Here is a 22,202-nt window from a genome sequence, read left to right as displayed (position 1 = left end):
TCCACCCTGCCCCCAGGGACCAGAACAAATTTAATATAATCCAGTGATGTTAAGACTGCTGTTTTTCAGGCTTGCTACTGAAAAAAAGCCCTTTGGCTCCAAAAAAAAAAATGGGGCCAAGAGATGACTGCAGCAGACTAGGAATGTGCCTTGCTGGCCTAGTGCAAACGCAGCTCCAGGCTAGATTAAAAGGGTCAGATCACAGCTGTGCTAGAGTAGAGACCAACAAGAAGGATTGAGGTATTTGTTAAGCACTTACTGTGCGATAAGCACTGGGGTAAATACAGTACCATCAGATTGCACACAGTTCCTGTCCCACAGGGGGCTTAAAGTCTAAAGGGGGAGGTTGGAAGAGCTGTGTATTGTTTTGAACGTCTCACTGAGACAATCAAATTTGAGAAATGATTTTTTTTCCCTGAGAGATTTGGCCACCTGGCTGACATGGGTTATGAACTGATGAAGATTTCCACAGCCCTAAAGATTCACAAATCAAAATTGAACAGCAATGATGGCCCCCCCTTTGTAACATGAGAAACTGTAAAGTTTAAAAAGAACATCAAAGTCAACAAAGAATTCTTTTTTATTCACAAAAGGCACCACCATTAAGCAGTACTCATTAAGAATGGCAAGTGGAGACTGTTGTGTACCTTTTAGCACACAACTCCCAAATACCCTCCCATTGCCGGCACAAATCGAAAAGCAGACATGCAGGGAAAAGGGGGACGAGCCAAACTTTAGCCCAGTGTTTGACAGAATCCCCCAAAAGACAGAGATGAGAAATGCAGAGTAGAAAATTTGGCCGCCTAATAGGGCCAAACTGCCTAGTCAAGGAAAAGGTTTTTGGTGGAGCAGTTGGTCAATCATATTTTTTGAGCATTTACTGTGTGCAGAGCACTGTACTAAGCGCTTGGGAGAATACAATATGACAGATACATTTTATATAAGCCAGTGTGGGCAGGGATTGTCTCTATCGCTGAATTGTACTTACCAAACGCTTAGTACAGCGCTCTGCATACAGTAAGCGCTCAATCAATATGATTGAATGAATATTTTATACATTTTTATATACATTTTATAACAATAAACAGACACGGAACACTTTTTTCCCCAACCTGGGATGCAAGAAGGCAGCATGTTGAACTAGAGATTTGAGTCTGTGGGGAGAGAGAAAGACTTCAGCTAGTGCCTGCTGATTAATAATTCGAAAGTGATCTGGTTACCATAGCCACTTAAAGGAAACACAGAAGAAAACACCACTTCTTACAAACATTCCTGCTGATGAATGATAGAGACTTTCAAAGTCTTAAAAAATAAGAATTATAAAGATTCACTGCTTGTTTGAAGGAGGTTTCCCCACCTAGGTTAATCATTTGGGATGGCTTCTAGATTTTCAGATAACCAGAGTTATTTACCCAAGTTTGAGCTAGACTAACAGTTTGGGCAAAAGCAATGACCGACAAATATGTCTGTTTAGGGAATAGATTTTGTTTTTGAGTAGTTATGTTTCTGTTTAGGCAGCAGGAGCGATAAATGTGGGTTATGTTTCCCCCCTACCTCTTCCCTCCCTCCCAGCAACAGTATATTTACTTGAAGAGTTTTCTTAGAAGCCAAGAATGTGAAATGCACCTAGTCAGAGTCAGGAAATGAAAGGTTGTGCATTTCAGACCCTTCCCTGTCTGTCTGAATGGAGCTGTAATAAAAAAAATGTGATTCCGGCAGTTTTACCCTGTCTCCAGTGTTTTTTCAGCTTGGCTCTTGCAGAGTTGGACATCTCAGGATCCAAAGGGCTGTTCACTCTTGCTCCAGGGGACTCCAACTCTAGGCTTTTGGCCGTATCTCCTGACTGGGAGTGCGGATTCAAAGCAAAGTCTTTAAAAGGGAGACTGCAATGATTAAATGCCTTGGGACTTCCAAGAATTGGGGGGGTCCCTTAATTGAACGATCAAGATAAACCATAGGCCAGAAGCCCAAGTGACTATGTGCTCTAGGTTCAGAAGGCAGAACCTCGCCTATACATACATACATACATATGTTCCCCTAGACTGTAAATTCCTCCTCTAGTCTGTAAGTGCCTTATGGGCAGGGAATGTATATTGTTGTATTGTACTCCCCCAAGTGTAAGCGCTCAAAAATACCATTGATTGATGATCGATTACATACATAACTTTGGAAAACAAAGCTGGGCAGGTTAAGGCACTTTTATTGCACGAGAAGGTTTAGTCTTTCGAGAGCTTACAGTCTAGAGGGGGAGACAGACAATATAAATAAATAAATGAACTTTATTGAGTGCTCACTGGGTGCAGAGTACTGTACTAAGTGCTTGGGAGAGTACAATACAACAGTGCTAGTTAAACACGATCCCTGCGCACGAGGAGTTTACGGTCTAAAGGGCATGCAGGGTACCGTTCAACCTGCACTTTCCTTCAAATCTTTCTCCACTATTCCTTTCTTCCAATTGTCAGTCCATTCTGCCCCACCCTCTCTGCTTCCTCTGCTACCCACATAGAGAGGAAGATGTGTGCCCGATCATCTCTGCCCTTTCATCACAAGATTCATGCGCATCTCCGTCAGCCATTTTTTTTAAGGGAACAGGACCCCTACAGTGCCAGCAGCACAGACCTTCAGATCAGGTCCTCACTAGACTGAAAGCTCCTTGTAGGCAGGAATCGTGTCTGCCAACTTCATAGTATTGTAGTCTCCCAAGCACATACTACTATATTCTGCACACACTACGTGCTCATTAAATACCACTGACTGTTTGATCAGGGGACTGTCCTGCCAAAATCTAGATGTCTGTCATCTTAAAACCATTCTCCACCTCCTCCTATTACTCCTCATATCATTAGACTAAAAGAATACAAGATCTGCCTTCCGCAGATTCACCAGACTGACCCAGGAAAAGCAATTCAATAAAAGAGACAGAGCATATTCCATTGTTCGGTTCTTAGCCCATTCAGTCTGATTTTCTTAAGGCTTAGCCTGATTTCTTTTGCGCCCTGGATAATGTAGGATTATTCTTATTGTTACAGTTGGACTAACACTGCTCAGTCATATTTGGGAAGAATAACCCTGCACCCCATTAGAGTATGAGTTTTGGTCAGGGAACACGTCTCTTGCATGCTCAAGCATTTAGTACAATGCGTTGTCCCTAGGGGGTGCTCAATAAATACAATGGAATAATTGGTTTTGCCAAAGGATGGGAATTTGGAATATTTGCTCCCAAAGCAAAATGAGGTTATTTTGGGGGGAAGGGGGATTTGATATTTAAGAGATTGGTATTGCAAGGGGATTAATTGGCTGCTGCCCTTCTTCTCCCACAGTGAATTCCCTTACTATGAAAGTGTTGGACTCTAAAGTCCAGCCAGGACCAGTCTTCTACCGGCCCATCTGTTTTCACTCCCCTCCTCAGGCTGACCCTTTGAAGCCTCAGCAGCTGTGAGAAAAGTCCAGGGCTGCACTGGCTGCTTAGATGCCTCTGAAGTTTAGAGGCTGGGAAGATGGTAGGCTATGGCAGAGGTTGTACAAACGAAGTTGGAATCTTTTGCTGCTGCTGCTGCTACTACTACAGTGACCCAGGAAGGGGGCTAGAGTCACAGCTAGAATGCACAAAAAGTATAGTTTCTGAGGAGGGATATGGAGAAGGAATGAATGACGAAGAGAGAGGTGGGGAAGGGAGGAGGGGAGAGAAAGAGGGGATGAGAAAGAGGGAGGGGAAGGAGAGGGAGGGGAGAGGGAAAGGGAGAAAGAGAAGGAAAGCAATAAGGAGAGATGCATACTCTATGGTATGGAGTTGCATGAGAAAGGGCAAAAAAAACACGATTAAGAGAATGAAAGAAGAGTAGGCTTTTGTGAAAGTGATGAAGAAGCCTCTGTCAATGATCAATTAGAACAAGTTTCAGACTTGTCACTTTTATTAGTAGTTAGTCATCAAAAAGAATAAACCAAGATGAAACCTGCAGGAAACAATCTGATAATTTTCCATATGATTTGCTAGGTAAAACAGCAGGCTTTAAGTCATCACCCTTAATCCAGAATGAATTTGGTTTCAGAGCCAAGTAGTATTGCCAAAGCAAAGTTAGGCTGAGAAACCAAAAACAACTGCAGCACACCTCCCGACATCATCTTAGCCAAAATGATGTCGAGAGCACTATATGGCTGGTCTGCATGGGTCAGATGTAGTTGGTGAAAAAAGGTTTTGATCAAATTTTCTGCAAAAGGGGAATGCGGGGATTGTCCTTTGTGGACAGGAACTCCCGGAAACCTAGATGAGAGAACAATCTCCCCAAAAGAGACTGCATTTGGGCCTCTTCCATTCCCTCGACCCAGTCTCCCATCCCACTGCCCCCTTTAGTTGTGCCCAGACATTCCCCAGTGTCCAGACAGGTGGGATATTTAGTAGATTGAGATATGTTGGAGAACTTTCCAATGGATCAGGAAGCAACATGGCCTAGTGGCAAGAGCATGGGCTTGGGAGTCAGAGGATGTGGGTTCTAATCCTACCTCTGCCACTTGTCTGCTGTGCAACCTTGGGCAAGTCATTTAACTTATCTGTGCCTCAGTTACCTCATCGGTAAAATGGGGATTAAGACTGTGAGCCCCATATGGGACAACCTGATTACCTTGTATCTACCCCAGCACTATGTGCATGGCAAGTGCTTAACAAATACCATCATTATTATTACTATTATCTGGAAGAATACCTATCACTGAACTGCCCACCTATCTGAACACTGGAGAACATCTGGGCACTACTGAGGAGGGCACTACTGAGGAGGGCACGTCCTCCTTTCAAAGCCCTACTGAGAGCTCACCTCCTCCAGGAGGCCTTCCCAGACTGAGCCCCCTTTTTCCTCTCCTCCTCCCCACCCCTCGGCCTACCTCCTTCCCCTCCCCACAGCACCTGTATATATTGTTTGTACAGATTTATTACTCTACTTGTACATATTTACTATTCTATTTATTTTGTTAATGATGTGCATCTAGCTTTATTTCTATTTATTCTGATGACTTGACACCTGTCCACATGTTTTGTTTTGTTGTCTGTCTCCCGCTTCTAGACTGTGAGCCCATTGTTGGGTAGGGACCATCTCTATATGTTGCCAGCTTGTACTTCCCAAGTGCTTAGTACAGTGCTCTACACACAGTAAGCGCTCAATAAATATTATTGAATGAATGAATGAATAAATATGATTGAATGAATGAATGAAGGCAGCAGGATGGGAGAGTGGGTCCAGGGGAATGGAAAAGAGCCAAATTCAATCTGTTTGGGGGAGATTGTTCTCTGATCAAGTCCCCAGGTAGCTGGGTAAGGATAGAGCAAGCATATTATTGGGAATGCTTTGACACAGAGGGATGCCATGAAACACTTCCTGATCACTGTCAACCTATGGTTAAAGCAAGACTTAATAATAATAATGATGACATTTGTTAAACTCTTGTTCGGTCAGACTTGTTGGGGCCATTCAAACTGGGTGGTCAATCACTTACTGGTATTTACTGAACACTTACTGTGTACAGAGCACTGTACTGAGTGGTACACTTAGTACCCCCACCTCCAAAGCATTATTAAGGTCACAGCTCCTCCAAGAGGACTTTCCAGATTAGACCCTCTTATCCCAGGCTCCCTCTCCCTTCTGCATTGTCTTTGCACTTGGATCTGTGACTTTTGGGCATTTGATAATTCTCCCCACTCTCAACCCCACAGCACTTATGTACATATCTTTAAATTATATACTATAAATTACTTATTTATATTAATGTCTGTCTCCCTCTCAAGACTGTAAACTCTTTATGGGCAGAGAATGTGTCTGCTAACTCTGTGTACTCTCCCAAGTGCTTAGTACAGTGCTGTACACATAGTAAGCACTCAATAATAATGGCATTTGTTAAGCACTTACTATGTGCCTAGCACTGTTCTAAGTGCTGAGGGTGATACAAGGTAATCAGGTTGTCCCACATGGGGCTCACAGTCTTAATCCCCATTTTACAGATGAGATAACTGAGGCCCAGAGAAGTTAAGTGGCTTGCCCAAGGTCAAACAGCAGACAAGTGGCAGAGCCAGAATTAGAACCCACGTCCTCTGACTTCCAAGCCTGTGCTCTTGCCACTACACCACGCTCTGTAGATCTTGACCAAGCTATCTTGACAGCTGTGGATTGTATCAACCTTTATATATTGTTCTATTTGCACACCAATTATAAACTGGTGAATGGACTGGCAGCTTATTATAAGTGTAAACCCCACTGGGTAAAAGTCAGGATATATGCTATTACCACAGAACTGTGATAATAGACTAACAAAATCAGGTCACCAGTCTAGGTATTCTACTGTTTGATAACCTTAATAAAACTGTACAGATAATTGATACTGCTGTCCCCATAAGGAGAAATATCCCTGTAACACATGCAGAGAAGATAAGTAAATATATGGGTCCGTAGAGAAGTGAAACCAGATGTGATAACTGAAATTCATCTAAATACAAACCAGTTATGGTATCGATGCCTGCCACATAGTAAGCGCTTAACAAATACCATAATTATTATTATTATTACTGGTTCTGTGGGAAAAGCAAAGGCCTGGCAGTCAGGAGGCCTAGGTTCTCATCCTGACTCCACCAATTGTCTGCTGCGTGACCTTGGGTAAGTCAATTAAATTTTCTGAGCCTGTTTCCCCAACCATAAAATAGGAATTAAAGACCAGCTCTCCCTCCGGCTTAGACTGTGAGCCATAGATGGGACAAGGACTCTGACCAATCTGATTATCTACACTTTCATTCCTTCATTCAGTCGTATTTACTGAGCACTTACTTGTGCAGAGCACTGTACTAAGTGCTTGGAAAGTACAATTCAGCAACAAATAGTCAGTCCCTGCCCACAACGGGCTCACAAACTAGAAGGAGGGAGACAGACATCAAAACAAGTAAACAGGCATCAATAGCATCAATATAAATAAATAGAATTATAGATATATGTACATCATTAATAAAATAAATAGAATTATAAATATGTACATATATACACACAAGTGCTTTGGGGTGGGGAGGGGGGTAGAGCAGAGGGAGTGAGTCGGGGCAATGGGGAGGGGATGGGGAGCAGAGGAAAAGGGGGGCTTAGTCCGGGAAGGCCTCCTGGCAGAGGTGAGCTTTCATTAGGGCTTTGAAGGGGGGAAGTGTGCTAGTTTGGTGGCTTTGAGGAGGGAGGGCATTTCAGGCCAGAGGTAGGACGTGGGCCAGGGGTCGACTGCGGGAAAGGTGAGAACAGGGCACGGTGAGAAGGTTAGCACCAGAAGAGAGGAGTGTGCAGGCTGGGCTGTAGAAGGCAAGAAGGGAAGTGAGGTAGGAGGGGGCAAGGTGATGGAGCGCTTTGAAGTGAGGAGTTTTTGCTTGATATGGAGGTTGATAGGCAACCACTGGAGATTTTTGAGGAGAGGGGGGTGACATGCTCAGAACGTTTCTGTAGAAACACATAGTAAGCACTTAACAAATACTACAATTATCATTAGTACCTCCTTTAAGGGACCAGGCATTTCCCAGGCTTCTGGATGCCCTCCAGAGAGCCAGGCAATTTTTGTTTCAACAGGTAGGGCCTGATGGCAGGCAGGTAGAGAGGGATGAGTTAAGCCTTGCTTCAAGTCAGGCCCAGTGCTGGCCCAAGTAACCAAGGTAGTGTAAAATCTCCTTCCCGTCCCAGATCTTCAGACTGTTTGGTCCAGGGTCCTTACTGGAAAGTAGAGGTGCCCTGGAATGAGGGGTCTCCCCACATGGCCCTGCAAAACGTCCCAGGCCCAGCTAGGGGTTTTTTGAGACTTGAAGACCTTGAAGCCAGTGATGGGATAGACCCTGAAAACCAGGACTATGCCAGCTAAATCAGGACATCTGATCATCTTAATTCAGACTTATTCTTGGTTACTCAGACCAGGGCTTTTGGCAAAGGCTCAATCAATCAATTGATCAGTGGTACTTATATAGACTCTGAGCCCGTTGTTGGGTAGGGACCGTCTCCATATGTTACCAATTTGTACTTCCCAAGTGCTTAGTGCAGTGTTCTGCACATGGGAAGCACTCAATAAATACGATTGAATATATGAATTGAGCGCTTTCATTCATTCAATTGTATTTATTGAGTGCTTACTGTGTGCACAGCACTGTACTAAGTGCTTGGGAAGTACAAGTCAGCAACATACAGAGACGGTCCCTACCCAACAACGGGCTCACAGTCTAGAAGGGGGAGATGGACAACAAAACAAAACATGTAGACTTGCCTCGTGGAGCCGGGATTGGAACCCAGGTCCCTGACTCATTGAAATGTATCCCACTGTCAGTTTTTTTATTTCTATCAACACCCATCCTCCCCGCTCTTATCAGCTCATCATAGGCAGGGAACGTGACTCTCCCAAGAGCTTAGTACAGCGCTCCGGTCATAGACAGCCCCCAATAAATCACACCGATCATGCATTCATCCAGTTGTATTTACCGAGCGCTTACCCCATGCAGAGTGCTGTACTAAGTGCTTGGGAGAGGGCGATAGAACCAGACACATTCCTCGCCCACAACGGGCATCCGGTCTATGGTCTGGGGTTCCCCCCAACGAGCGGAGCCCCCCAAGATCTCTGTACTAAGTGCTCGGGAGGGAACACTGTAACAGAATGAGCAGGCACATTCCCTGCCCATAACGAGCTTACAGTCAAGGGGGCTCCTGACTAGAGTAGAGAGTGGAAAATAATCAGTCAATCCATCAATCAGTGTCATTTATTAAGCACTTACTGTGTGCAGAGCACAGTACTAAGCACTTGGGAGAGTACTATAACAGAGCGCTTACTAAAAAATGTATTTAATGCTAAGGCTAAATGATGACTTCTTCTATGGCAATTGTGTCCAAGGCCTGTACCTAGAACTAAGAATTATCCTTCCATCCTCACAGGAAAGAAAAAGGAGAAAAAAATGAAACAGCAGATAAAAGGCCTGTTGAATGTGGATATTGAAAATCATTATTCAATTAGTGCTTACAAAGGGCTTTCCAATTTCAGCTCTAATTCAAAGTCAGAGTTCCAAATTCTTTTTTTTTAAGAAGGATATGCAAAAACCCTAAATTACCAGTTACATTTATTTTCTAGAGGGTTATTCTCTACAAAATCCAACAACCCCCGTTTTCTCTGGACTGTGTCTTGAGAGCAGGGAACTTGTCTACTAATTCTATTGGACTCTTCCAAGCACTTAGTACAGTGCTCTGCACACGAGGTACTAAATAAATACAATTGATCGACTGAGTCCAACAGGAGTGGCCATCAGTGACTTAGACTGGTAACTGTCTTTGTGGCAATGGAGGCTGTAGCCCTCCAAGTTCTCTGAGGAATTCTGGAATTAATACCCCCCAAAAGGGAAACAACATTTTGAAGAGGAGATGGAATACTTCTGAACTTTAAAACTTTCAATAGTTCTCACCCAGAGCTTCACTTCTGACTTAAAATTGAAATCGCCACCCATCTCATCCCCTGAAATAGTACAATGGAAGTGAGCTGTCTCAACCAAAGCCGTAGTTCTTTGACAAGGCATCTGCTTACATATTCTCCTTGAGGGGGATGTAAACAGCTGGAAGCTGGCCACTGTTTTTGGAGGCCTTTTTCCAAATGTGTGAGGCTGTGTCTGAATTCAGATTGACCTTGCTCCCCCTTTTTTGCTTAAAACATGCCCTCTCAGCTGAATTGTTTAACAAGATCAAAACCCCAGTGCTCTCTAAATAGTCTACTTTGGATAACACCTCCCAAAAATTCTAGCTTGTTTTGACTTCTTTTTTTCCCCCTGGTCAACACATCACATGCCAGGAAAATTCATGTTCCTTCTCAAATCACCACCCATCATCATTCAAACTTCAACCTGTCTTGGAGGCACTTTCTGCCACCCCCAACCCCCTTAAGGCTTATGGTAGCTGCTGCATTTATGCTCAGATCTGCTGAACGTGTGGTTTTTCTACATGTTTGGGATAGACGGTAGTGGCAGAGCTAAGGAACATTCTTCCAACAGTGGAAGAGCCCAGGCTTGGGAGTCAGAGGACGTGGGTTCTAATTCTGGCTCCGCCACTTGTCTGCTGTGTGACCTTGGACAAGCCGCTTAACTTTTCTGTGCCTCCCCTACCTCATCTGTAAAATGGGGATTAAGAGTATGAGCCTCACGGGGGACAACCTGATTACCTCATATCTATCCCAGTGCTTAGAACAATGTTTGACACATAGTGAGTGCTTAACAAATATCGTAATTATGATTATTATTAAAAGTCTGAATACAGCACAACGCAGTGTCAGAATAATCATAATGATGGTATTTATTTAGCGCTTATGTGTAAAACACTGTGAGAAGTTCTGGGATTGATAGATAAGAATTAAATTAGACACTGTCCTTATCCCACATGGGGCTTGCAATATAAGATGCAAAGAGAACAGGTATCTCATTCACATTTTACAGAGGAGGAAACGGGGTTAAGGTTAAATTGACTGCCCAAGATCACACAGCAGGCCTTGGAGTGAGCTAGGATTAGAACCTGGGTCTCTTGACTCCCAGCCCCAAGGTCTTTCCATTAGGCCATGCTCAGAAGCTTAGCAAAGTGCTTTGCACACAGTAAGCGCTCAACAAATATGATTGAATGAATGAGTGGTTCTGCACACTGTGCGGCGTTAGACATGGATTATTATACCTTGAGTTTTTCTTAACACAAGGCTCTGCAAGAACTCAACCTCTGTTTTCTCTTTTGATTCCTTGTCTCTTATTCCCTGTGAAGACAGTGAGACCATATAGGAGTATATGTATTTACTTTTGGAGCAGTATATAGATCGTGTGAGATGGGAAACTTTAAAAGTAAACAAACAAGAAACCTTCTGATCCTGTAGTACAATAATTTTAAAAAAGGATGATACGTATTCACAAGCTGTTCTGCAATACTATTCTCGTTCAATGAATTATTCAATTATGCAAAATGTCTTCAAGTTATGTGGCCATGTACCACTTGCTGTACACAGTTCACAACTGGGCTGGAAAAATCCCTGGACCTCAGATTACACTGGCATGCACATTGCTTGAGCTTGTTGCTATTTAATATTTTCATCTATCACCTGCGTTGTGGAGCAGAGGGTGCTCATTAAAGTTCGTTAGGAGGGAGGGGGTAGTCAGCACCTTGAAAGGCAGGCAGGAACAGAATTTAACGTAATTGCAACAAGTTGGAGAAATCAACAGGGGCAAGTAGGATCAAAATGGAGTAGATGCCTAGCGAGAAATAGCAAGCTACGCAAATAGACGATGAAACACATCTTGAGTGTGCAACAAAAATCATTCAATCAATAGTATTTATTGAGCACCTACTGTGTGCAGAGCACTGTACTAAACACTTGTAAAAATGCAATAGAGTTTAAAAATACAGAACCTGCCCTCTAGGAGTTTGCATTCTACTGGAGGAGGCCAATACAGGAGCCACAGTCCTAACAACGCTGTGCTCACACAAAGATGGTCCTTCGTTGTGTTGTTTTGTTTGTTGTTCATAGTGTCTGGAGCTGCTTTGATTTTTGCCCTCTTGTTTCCTTATCCTAATCAGTCAACCAATCAATCGTATTTATTGAATGCTTACTTTATGCAGGGCACTGTACTAAGCTTTTGGGGCAGTGCAGCACAACAATGTAACAGACACATTCCGTGCCCACAATGAGATTACAGTACTCTTCTGGAGAGCAGCATGGCGCAGTGAAAAGAGCACACACCTGGAGTCAGAGCACCTGGGTTCTAATTCTGACTCTGTCACTTGCCTGCTGTGGGACCTAGGACAAATAATAATAATAATAATAACAATAATGGTATTTGTTAAGTGCTTACTAGGTGCCAAGCACTGTTCTAAACACTGGGGTAGATACAAGGTAGTCAGGTTGCCCCACGTGGGGCTCACACTCTTAATCCCCATTTTAAAGATGAGGTAACTGAGGCACAGAGAAGTTAATTGGCTTGCCCAAGGTCACACAGCAGACAAGTGTCAGAGCCGGGATTAGATTCAGCTCTGCAGTGTACTAGGCTGGTCTGTCTGCTGCAGTTGTTTCCCAGTCTTTACCTGAGCTGTATTATGGTTTGAAGCCAGCATATTCAGGACTCACTAGACCTGTTCTAGAACCCTGTGTTCATTTTGGGTTTTCCAAAATTAAGATCTAAAAGAAAAAATTAGGGAGAGTCTAGAAGAGAGCCCAAGGATGATCGGAAGAGACTCTGAGGTCAGAAAAATGGGTTTGTGAGGCATGTGACAGGATTATGTTGATTGGGGAAGAGGAAGAGTTAAACAAGTCCTAATAATGATCTTCAAGTATATAAAGAGTTGTAATAGCAAGTATAGTGACTAGTTATAATCCATCTCTGTTGTTAACAGAAAAAGAACCCCTCAAAATTAGCTTAATTTTCAACATGTGGGATTTATAAGGAATAATTTCTAGCTAGATAGCTAGTCATGCACATCATAGTTTAAAGATGTCATTCAGAACATCACTCCCATACTCAAAAACCTCCAATCCGAACTTTTCTCGCTACACCCCAGCTCACATTTGTCGCTCCTCCCAAACTATTCTTCTAATGGTACCTCCCTCACTATTCTCCAGCCTCCAGCCCATTGCTCACACCTTTCCCCTGCATTGAACTCCCATCCCCTTCAAATCCTCCAAAAGACATTCCTCCTCAACTTCAAAGCCCGGTTTAAAAGCCCCTTTCTCCGAGTCATTTTCTGACAATGCTACATTCCAGTAGCCACCTTAGCGTGAATGTGAGTACTTCTGTGTGTATTAAATTTTCTGTTTTGTTTCTTATCTTTGACTGTACACCCTTAACACTTTCACACCTTGTATGTTTGGCCATTTATGTGTGCTTGTCTCCCCCATCACATTGTAAACACCTGGAGAACAAGGACCATGCCTTTTTCTTCTAGTGTATGTTCCCCAAGCACCTAATGTTGTGCTCTGCATACAGTTGGTGGTGTTGATGATGTTGACATGGGGAGCACTCCACTTACCATCAGGAAGATGTATTCCTTGTCAAAGGTTTGGTACCAGATAGCCCAAATGCTATAACTGTAAATCCCCACAATTCCTGTCAGGTTTGTGAGTAGTTTACAACTCCAGTAGCCTTGCTCTGATCTTCTCTGTCAGTTTTTTTTCCCCAATTTGATTCCTAGGATTTATGATAATTCTTGTTTATAGTTTTCAGATATAACCCAGGTAGTCTATGTTTCTAAATTCTGAAAATGCAGTCTTTTCAAGATACCCTGTACCAGGGTTCTAGAAGTGCTTTCATTTTAAGCAAGACAATAAGACGTAGCACTCTCCTAATTTTTTTCAAGATAGAAAACTAATTGTATTTCTTTGTCATTCCAGGGGATCCAGAAACCTGCAAATCATGCAATACGGGGTTCTACTTGTAAGTTCAGCTCTCTTGTTGTGTCACTAACTTTTCTGCAATATAAGCATTGCTGACATAATCCCATATCTGATGATAAAAGCAAACAGACCTAGCAGCCTGCAGCTACTCTGTGCTATCAGGCCATTAATGAGCAATTCTTGGATTTAGAAATAATAGCCCAGCTGTTTCCTTGCCTCGGAAGGAGGCCTCTTCTTTCTTGATTCTGGAAGTCATCCAGCTTAACACTGGTGTCTAGGAATCTTTGTCATGGGTTACCAAGATTCACTGTTTAAGGACAGACTCTAATATGCCAGCCCCCTAGACAAGCTGCTTCTAAATGCCTGCACTAAGACCTTTTTCTTGCCTGAAGTCAGATCCTCCTTTTGAATATAGAGTTGTACTTCATGTTTGGTGAAATTGGTGAAATTCACAGTGAGTGTATGTGTGGCTGCATAGATCTAGGTGGAACCCATAGTCCTGGCGACCCTGTCACTAGTTGTGTTGTCATGCCTGATGTTTGCAGCATTTGGCACTGTCTTCTCTTTTGACTCCTTGTCTCTTATTCCCTGTGAAACGTTTGTTTGAAAAAAGCCGCGCCTTGAAGCTGCGAGGCCTAATGGATAGAGCATGAGCCTGGGTGTCAGTAGGACCTTGGTTCTAATCCCAGCTCTGCCACTTTTCTGCTGTGTGACCTTGAGCGAGTCGTTTAACTTCTCTGGGCCTCAGTTACTTCATCTGTAAAATGGGAATTAGGACTGTGAGTCCCATGTGGGACAGGGACTGTGATCAACCCAATTTGCTTGTATCCACCCCAGCACTTAGTACAGTGCTTGGCACATGGGACTCAGTGGAAAAAGCATGGGTTTGGGAGTCAGAGGACATTGGTTCTAATCCCGCCTCTGCCACTTGTCTGCTGGGTGACTTTGGGCAAGTCATTTAACTTCTCTGTGCCTCAGTTACCTCATCTGTAAAATGGGGATTAAAAGTGTGAGCCCCATGTGGGACAACTTGATTGCCCTGTATCTACCCCAGTGCTTAGAACAGTGCTTGGCATATAGTAAGCGCTTAACAAATACCATCATTATTGTTAACAAATACCACAATTATTAGTAGTATTATTATTGTAAGCTATAATTAAAGTGGCCAGAGACTTTTATTTAGGTGGGACAGTCACATACTTTGCTGTCCTGTCAAATGAATTGTTGGCCTGGAGGCCCCATTGTTGTCCCACTTTCCTCTGGGGAGGTGGCTACAGCTGTGGTTGCAATAGGTAGCCTTGGCCCCCTGCAGCAACTAGCCACCAGCAGCCCAGAGCAGCAGTACTGGCAACAGCAGCAGAGGGGAAGCCGCTCTATCCCCCTCTAGACAGTAAGCTCATTGAGGACAGGAAATGTGTCTTCTACCAACTCTGTTATATTGTACTCTCCCAAGCCCTCAGTACAGTGCTCTGCACACAGTAAGCACTCAATAATTATAAATAATTGATTGGTGCAGTCTTCCCCCCTACTTCCTTGCAAGAGAGGCAGTGGATTCGGCTTTAGGCCCAAGTGGTGCTGGCCTAAAGGAAACCAAGGAAACGGCAGATGTGTGAGAACTATCTGTGTGTGTTATATGTGGGCGTATGTGTCCCTGTGTACATGCTCGTGCGTATGTGTCTGTAGCCCGTTTCCACTCTCTGCCACCTCTTTCTGTTTTCTATCAACCAATCACATTTAGTGAGCGCTTACTGTGTCAGCACTGTACTGAGTGTTTGGGAAAGTACAGTACAATAGAGTCGGTAGACATGATCCTCTCCCACAATCCACATCCTCCCCTTTTGTTCTCTCTTCTCCTCTCAGTTACCCCCTTCTCTTTTGGTCTCATTTTTGGTCTCTATCTCTGTCTCTGTTTATCTTTCTCTCTTCCATTCCTACCTTTCAGGTCTTGCCCCTGGAGGCCTTGTTCCCATTTCCCCTTTGGTCTCCTTACAATATGGTCACCTAGTCAATTAATCTTAGTATACAATAAATTATCTCTCATGCAAGGTACTTGGGGCAAGTCATCAAATACATGAATGAGCTCCACAGATAATCCAAAACTCTCATTTTAGCCTACTGCTCCCTACCAAACTTCCCTACCAATTTTTATGAGATTTGTTGACCAGCAACAAAAATGAAGTGGCTGTATTTCTCCTCTTTTGAGGTCCCAGGCCTTCCCTCTGGTGAACTTACTAATGAGTAGGGAATGGGGAGGGAAGCAAAGGACCTGGATAATCCACAAAATGCCTGATCGCCCCCTGAATAATGGAGAGTTGAGAGTGGATCAAGTACCTTTATGGCATTACAGCTGGCTCAAAGAATCAGTTCAGCTGTTCCCCAGTTCTTTTGTTCTTCTGTTTGTTATAATGGTTGTTTTTTGTGGTATGCCACTTGGGTAATGGTCTACTGCTTTCATGATAATTACTTCTGATTCCCTTTCCTTACAGTTGGTCTTTGTGCTCTTCATTGAATTCCCCATCTCATCTATGCATCCTTTGGTTCCTGATTGAAATCGTTTTTCCATTAGAAAAAAAAGGATGCATTTGATAATTAATTATAAGGTATACCAGCTGCCAATTGGTGAACAGAAGTTCATTGTTCAGCATGCTGATCACTGGCATTTATAAAGCCCTCTTCCTGCTAAAGAATCCCAAAACATTTCCTACAACTTCGGCCTCTTAAATGCACTGTGGAGATGTCCTACCTCTAGATGACATAAAACCTGAGCCACCGTAAACCTTGTGGGCTAGGATCATGTCTTCCACCTCTATCATGTATTAAACTCTGCCAAGCGCTTAGTGCCTTGCTTGGCATACATTAAGTGCTCGATAAATACCATCGATTGATTGTTTCATCTCCAAGATACCGGGAAAATGCTGGGTGCTGGTGCCCACATGGATCGATCTGGGCCACGCTGGCGGCCAAGGAAAATGGGATGAAGACCAGAGCTGTCAACACCCATGGAGCTAGAGCTGCATGTGAGCAGCAGCTGGAAGTGAAGGAGCTTCAACTCCTCAAACATCTCCCTTTCTCACTCCATACTCCCTTCTTCTCACTCCTCTACTCATTATCAAGCTTTCATGAGGGGAACCCAAAGACCCCCCTGTGGAATTTTTTTCAGATCCATTCTGGCTTTGAACTTGGCAGAAGGGGAAGGGGATCTGAAGGTCTATTTCTGTGCTGTTTTCCCGTCTCTAGCTTGGGGTGTCTGACTTTAATTCACGGTTTTTGTTTCTCTCTTGCTCTGCTTTATTTCCCTCCTTTCTCCTTCTGTCACTCTCCACCATTCATTCATTCATCCATTCAATCGTATTTATTGAGTGCTTACTGTGTACAGAGCACTGTACTAAGCCCTTGGAAAGTGCAATTCGACAACAGATAGAAATAGTCCCTTCCCAACAATGGGCTCACGGTCTAGAAGGGGGAGACAGACAGCAAAACAGAACAAGTAGACAGGTGTCAATACCATCAAAATAAATAGAAGTATAGATATAGACACATCATTAATAAAATAAATAGAATAATAAATATGTACAAATAAACACAAGTGCTTTTGGGAGGGGAAGGGGGTAGGGCAGAGGGAGGGAGTGGGGGCAATGGGGAGGGAAGGAGGAGCAGAGGATGGGGGGCTCAGTCTGGGAAGGCCTCCTGGAGGAGGTGAGCTCTCAGTAGGTCTCTGAAGGGGGGAAGAGAGCTAGTTTGGAGGATGTGTGAAGGGAGGGCATTCCAGGCCAGAGGTAGAACGTGGGCCAGGGGTCGACGGCGGGACAGTGAGCATGAGGCACAGTGCACCATGCCCCACTTCCCCAGCCCACCAGTACCCATGACAGTGTCCATTATGAGCAAATCCTATACTTGACTGATGCAACCTTGTGTAAATTGAGATTTGGGGAAGTGGTGATCACATAAAGCAGTATAGCTTAGTGGAAAGAGCACAGGCTTGAGAGTCAGAGATCGTGGGTTCTAATCCTGGCTCCGCCACTTATCAGCTGTGACTTTGGGCATGTCACTTAACTTCTCTGTGCCTCAGTTTACCTCATCTGTAAAATGGGGATGAAGACTGTGAGCCCCACATGGGACAACCTGCTTACCTTGTATCTACCCCAGCACTTAGAACAGTGCTTGGCACATAGTGAGCGCTTAACAAATACCATCATTATGAGCTCGTATAATGTTCTCGATTTTCTTGCCGATGGATTTGGTTGCTTGTTACCATCTCAATCCTACATAAAAGATGCACTAATGAAGTGCAAGTTTCCTTGCCAAAAAAATGAGGGTAGACAGTTTTCAAAAATTACATCTGGCATATACAAGAAGCCAATTTTTAAGCACTTAGTACAGTTCTCTGCACAGAGTAAGCACTCAATAAATACAATTGAATGAATGAAATGACTTGTGCTTCAGCCCTATCAATCAATCAATCAATCGTATTTATTGAGCACTTACTGTGTGCAGAGCACTGTACTAAGCACTTGGGAAGTACAAGTTGGCAACATATAGAGACAGTCCCTACCCAACAGTGAGCTCACAGTCTAGAAGGGGGAGACAGAGAACAAAACCAAACATATTAACAAAATAAAATAAATACAATAGATAAGTACAAGTAAAATAAATAAGTAAATAGAGTAATAAATATGTACAAACATATATACATATATACAGGTGCTGTGGGGAAGGGAAGGAGATAAGATGGGGGGATGGAGAGGGGGATGAGGGGGAGAAGAAGGAGGGGGCTCAGTCTGGGAAGGCCTCCTGGAGGAGGTGAGCTCTCAGTAGGGCCTTGAAGGGAGGAAGAGAGCTAGCTTGGCGGATGGGCAGAGGGAGGGCATTCCAGGCCGGGGGATGACGTGGGCCGGGGCCCTATTACACCACTGGCCACTTGTAATGGTCTTATCAACAATTTGGGAAGCAGCGTTCCCTAACGGAAAGAGTCAGAGGCCTGGGAGTCAGAGGACCTGGGTTCTAATCCCAGCTCCTTCTGCCTTGACCTTACCTGCTATCACCTTAGGCAAGACACTTAATTTTTCAGGACCTCAGTTCCCTAAGCTGTAAAACTGGGATTCAGTACCCATTCTCTCTCCTATTTAGACTATGTGCCCCATGTGGGACAGAGACTGTGTCTGACCTGATTATCTTGCATCTACCCCAATGCTCAGAATAGATTTTAGCATATAGTAAGCACTTAGCACGTTATTACTATTATTATTATTATTATTGTCTGAGACTGCTGTTAAAGATGTTTATCATTTTTCCTTCAATGGGCTATCTGTGGTCAATCAAAATTGATTTCTGCCCTGGGGGAGAATTTTAATGAGTTGCAGAAAGGTTTGGAGAGAGAGGCAAAGGTGTGAATCAAGTTCAGTGTGCAGAACGTGGAGAGTGGAAGTGGCTTGACTTGCAATGCATGGAGTAGTCTTTTTGGAAATTTGAGAAAAAAGTGAAATGCATGTCTCGAATGGGTTGCAAGACTCAAATATGGAGGATGCTTTTTCACCAGGTTTGAAAACCATTGCTATAAAACCTGCCCTGAGAAGACCTACAGTGAAGACTTCAGTTGTCAAGCATGTGGACAGAATTGCCGCAACTGCAATAAAAATGAGTGCTATGAATGTGAAATTGGCTTTTATCTCTTTGGTAAGAAGAACTTGGAATTAGGTCAGACTTTTCAGAGACAAACCGGAATACCTGAGTTCAGGGCACTAGGAAGCACTTATTTTCCAAAGCCCTAAACTGTTTGATACCCTTTGCCCCAAGGAACAGTTTCTATTTGTTTTTCAAATGCACATATGTTTCTGCCAGCACTTCTTGCTGATTTCATTGCCCAAGACAATGGATGCATTTCATTTGGAGTAACTAAATGGCTTTGGCAAGGTAGGAATAGTGGACGGGAGGGAGGGAGGGGCTTTTGGGAAAAAAGGCCGGGGATTATTTGGAATCCAGAAATCTTCTCTATGGAATTTCTCAAAGGGCAATGTCAATTTTCAGTGACATTCCATGACTCATGTCTGCCACACTCCATTGGCTTTAATGGGAATTACTTGGCTAAATCCCAGTGCAGCTATTCCCAGTGGTCTAAAAGGCTTGACCTTATTTCCCCCGCCTGTCAAGTACGGCATGTTCTTCAAAAATAGCCCCTATAGAGGAGGCTTTGTTTCACCTGAGCTTGCCACTTGCCCGAAGACTAAACGTGGCTTTCAAAAACATTTCTGCAACTTTGGTGGGATGGTTCGGTGGCTGGACACTGCTGGGAGCCATTCTCGATACCATGACCTGAGTCCTTCGTGGCTTTGCTCTGTGTTCCTAGGGAACAGCTGTGTCAGCGAATGCACCCCAGGTTCCTTTAGCGATCCTGAAAACCAAGAGTGTGAACCCTGCCACCACACCTGCAAGACCTGCAAGGGACACCGGAATGATGAATGCAGTAGCTGCAAGGGGGTTATGCAGCTCGTGGATGGGAAGTGTTTGAATCCATCGAAGGTCCCAAAGGGAAACACGATCTTGAGCGGTAGGTGGCTTTGCCTTTGATTCATTTTGCCTACCGAGTCTCTTTCAAGATGTGAGATGAAGAGGCTTAACCACCCCTACCCTTCCCCCCGTCCTGTCTTTGAAACTCTTCCTGTCCTCAAGTCTGAACAGTTACAGCAACTGCTGAGCAAGTAGCGAAAGGCTGAAAGGAAGCCCCCTTTGGGCTCTGACATGAACAAGTGACTATGTGGATTTAATCCGTCAATCAATCAATCGTATTTATTGAGCACTTACTTTGTACAGGGCACTGTACTAAGCACTTGGGAGAGTAGAACACTGCGATATAGCATACACGTTCTCTGCCCACAATGAGCAAAGTCTCCTGTTTCCAAACAGGCTCTGACTGAGCTCTGCTCTCAGGCTACTGTGGCAGCTACAAAGCACCCCCTCCACTCCTGTAATTTGAATTTTGAAACAGTTCATACAAGTTCCCTATGAAAAATCAGCCTTCCACCACAGCGGGGATAGGAAAATGCTGGCTCTGATGAGGGAGAGGCAAGGAAGGGTTGGATATTTTTATTTAACTTGCCATTAATGGATCCTACCTCCCTGCTAGCCTGTATCTGAGAACCTGGCTGCAGGCAGGATAACTACAAACTTGCAGTGAACCCAGTGGCTCAGATGATCAAAAACAGTGACCATTCCTGCTGGGAAAAAGCTGATTCCCATTCTGCTCCGAGAAGCTTGCGAAATAGAGAAATGGGCTCAGTTTGATTTCTAGACGATGATCCGTTCAAAGGACTGTTTGGGTGCAAGAACAGCAGCAGCTCAGGAAAAGTCTGCAGCCTGAGAAAGTGATAAATCTGGGTCACAATTCAGATTTTGACTTGGATTCAGAAGGGAAAGGTTTTCGGGTTTAGCCTCCACTCCTGCTATCCCTACCCATGTGGATGGACAAATGGTCATTCTTGGCCATCTTGTAGGACCAAAGGCTGTGCAGAACCCAGGGTGCAGAGAACCATGTTCTCTAACCCAGGTCCTCTCTGGGAGGGAAAAGTAGGGAGCCCATTGTTCAATTCCAAACTGTGATATCTTTAGTGAATTGTAGTTGGGCCTGAAAACGAGTTTGTCTGACATTCAGGCATTTTAAAGGAATTGCAAGCCAAGGGAAAAAAATGGTCCGGGGCTGTATTTCTAGCTCAAAACATCTGTATTTTATCTGGCGTACCAGATGATGAAATGGTGCTAAGAGCCAAGAGACGGAGAGGGCTTGATTCACCAAATGATTACACATCTTTTCAACTGGACTACGCATTTTGTAAGCTGAAATCAGGTCTCGTTTGTTCCTGGTCACTGAAATACCACACCCAATGCTCTCCATTTTCTCCCAACAAAACCTAGGTTTTGGAAGGGAAGCATGAACAAGAAGCTTGGCCATTTTGGTTACAGGCTTTAATAAGGATCATCTGAAGCAGCTGGTGTTGTTCCTCATAACCTGGAAAGGAGGTAGAGTCAGTGAACTGGCAGGTCTTTTTCCATTCCGACAAGCTCTGAAACAAGACATGCAGACCGTTATAAAAAAAAAAGTTGAAAGTGTTTATTAACTTACTGAACAAGGTAAGACCATAGCTGAGCTTCTACAGCCCACTTCGGATACTGTGATACAGAATGGAAAATACATTAAAGTCAGCTTCCATTAAAGTTCTGGAAGCATTATGGCAATTGCATCCATCTTTCCACTGTTTTCTTCTTGAAAACAGAGATGAAGCTGTGGCACAATAACAGAGAAAAATGACAGACGATCTGTTGCCCCCTTTGGGATTACAGGAAACCGATTTGTGTTATTCCTGCATGCTCAGTGTCACCAGAAATGGATCCGAAGTGACAAAAGAAAATGTTATATCGTTTGGAGAGGAGGGCATAGATGCTGACGTGGCACAAAGGGACGTGCTTCTAGGAAGGTTCAGGAGTGGAAAATTAAGAAAGCAAGTCACGGAAAGAAGTCATCCAGCTCCTCTAATGCTGCTCCACAGCAGAAATAACCAGCTCATGTCTCTAGCCATGCATATGCCTCATAAAATGAATTTAACCCTGTTATTAAAGGTGGGTTTCCTTGAAAAAAAATTGCAAAACATCTCGGACACTCATAATCTCGGCAATGTCAGTTTATTTTTTCATGTTCCACTCCTTATTGGGTGGTCAATTTCAGAAATGCTAGGAGGGTTTGTTTCCTTCACATGCAAGATGGGATGATACTTTCCCCTGTCCTACTTCATAGGTAGATTGGGAGGGCTCATCAGTTCTGAGCCATA

The 22,202-nt window shown here is 43.8% G+C and overlaps 1 protein-coding gene across 1 annotated transcript in view; it reads left to right on the top strand.

Moving 5' to 3' along the window:
- Nucleotides 1-22,202, top strand: part of PCSK5 (proprotein convertase subtilisin/kexin type 5) — a 414,129-nt gene that overhangs the window by 354,826 nt on the left and 37,101 nt on the right. The window contains exons 33-39 of the mRNA XM_038769509.1: nucleotides 70-193; nucleotides 423-522; nucleotides 1,737-1,832; nucleotides 13,210-13,227; nucleotides 13,371-13,426; nucleotides 18,923-19,059; nucleotides 19,730-19,930. Coding sequence (XP_038625437.1) covers nucleotides 70-193; nucleotides 423-522; nucleotides 1,737-1,832; nucleotides 13,210-13,227; nucleotides 13,371-13,426; nucleotides 18,923-19,059; nucleotides 19,730-19,930 — 732 coding nt within the window. The remainder of the gene's footprint in view (nucleotides 1-69; nucleotides 194-422; nucleotides 523-1,736; nucleotides 1,833-13,209; nucleotides 13,228-13,370; nucleotides 13,427-18,922; nucleotides 19,060-19,729; nucleotides 19,931-22,202) is intronic.

This window comes from Tachyglossus aculeatus, chromosome X4, assembly GCF_015852505.1.
Source record: "Tachyglossus aculeatus isolate mTacAcu1 chromosome X4, mTacAcu1.pri, whole genome shotgun sequence".
NCBI lineage: Eukaryota > Metazoa > Chordata > Mammalia > Monotremata > Tachyglossidae > Tachyglossus > Tachyglossus aculeatus.
The sequence above is the reverse complement of the archived record's forward strand: the minus strand, read 5'-3'. Positions and strand labels throughout refer to the sequence as shown.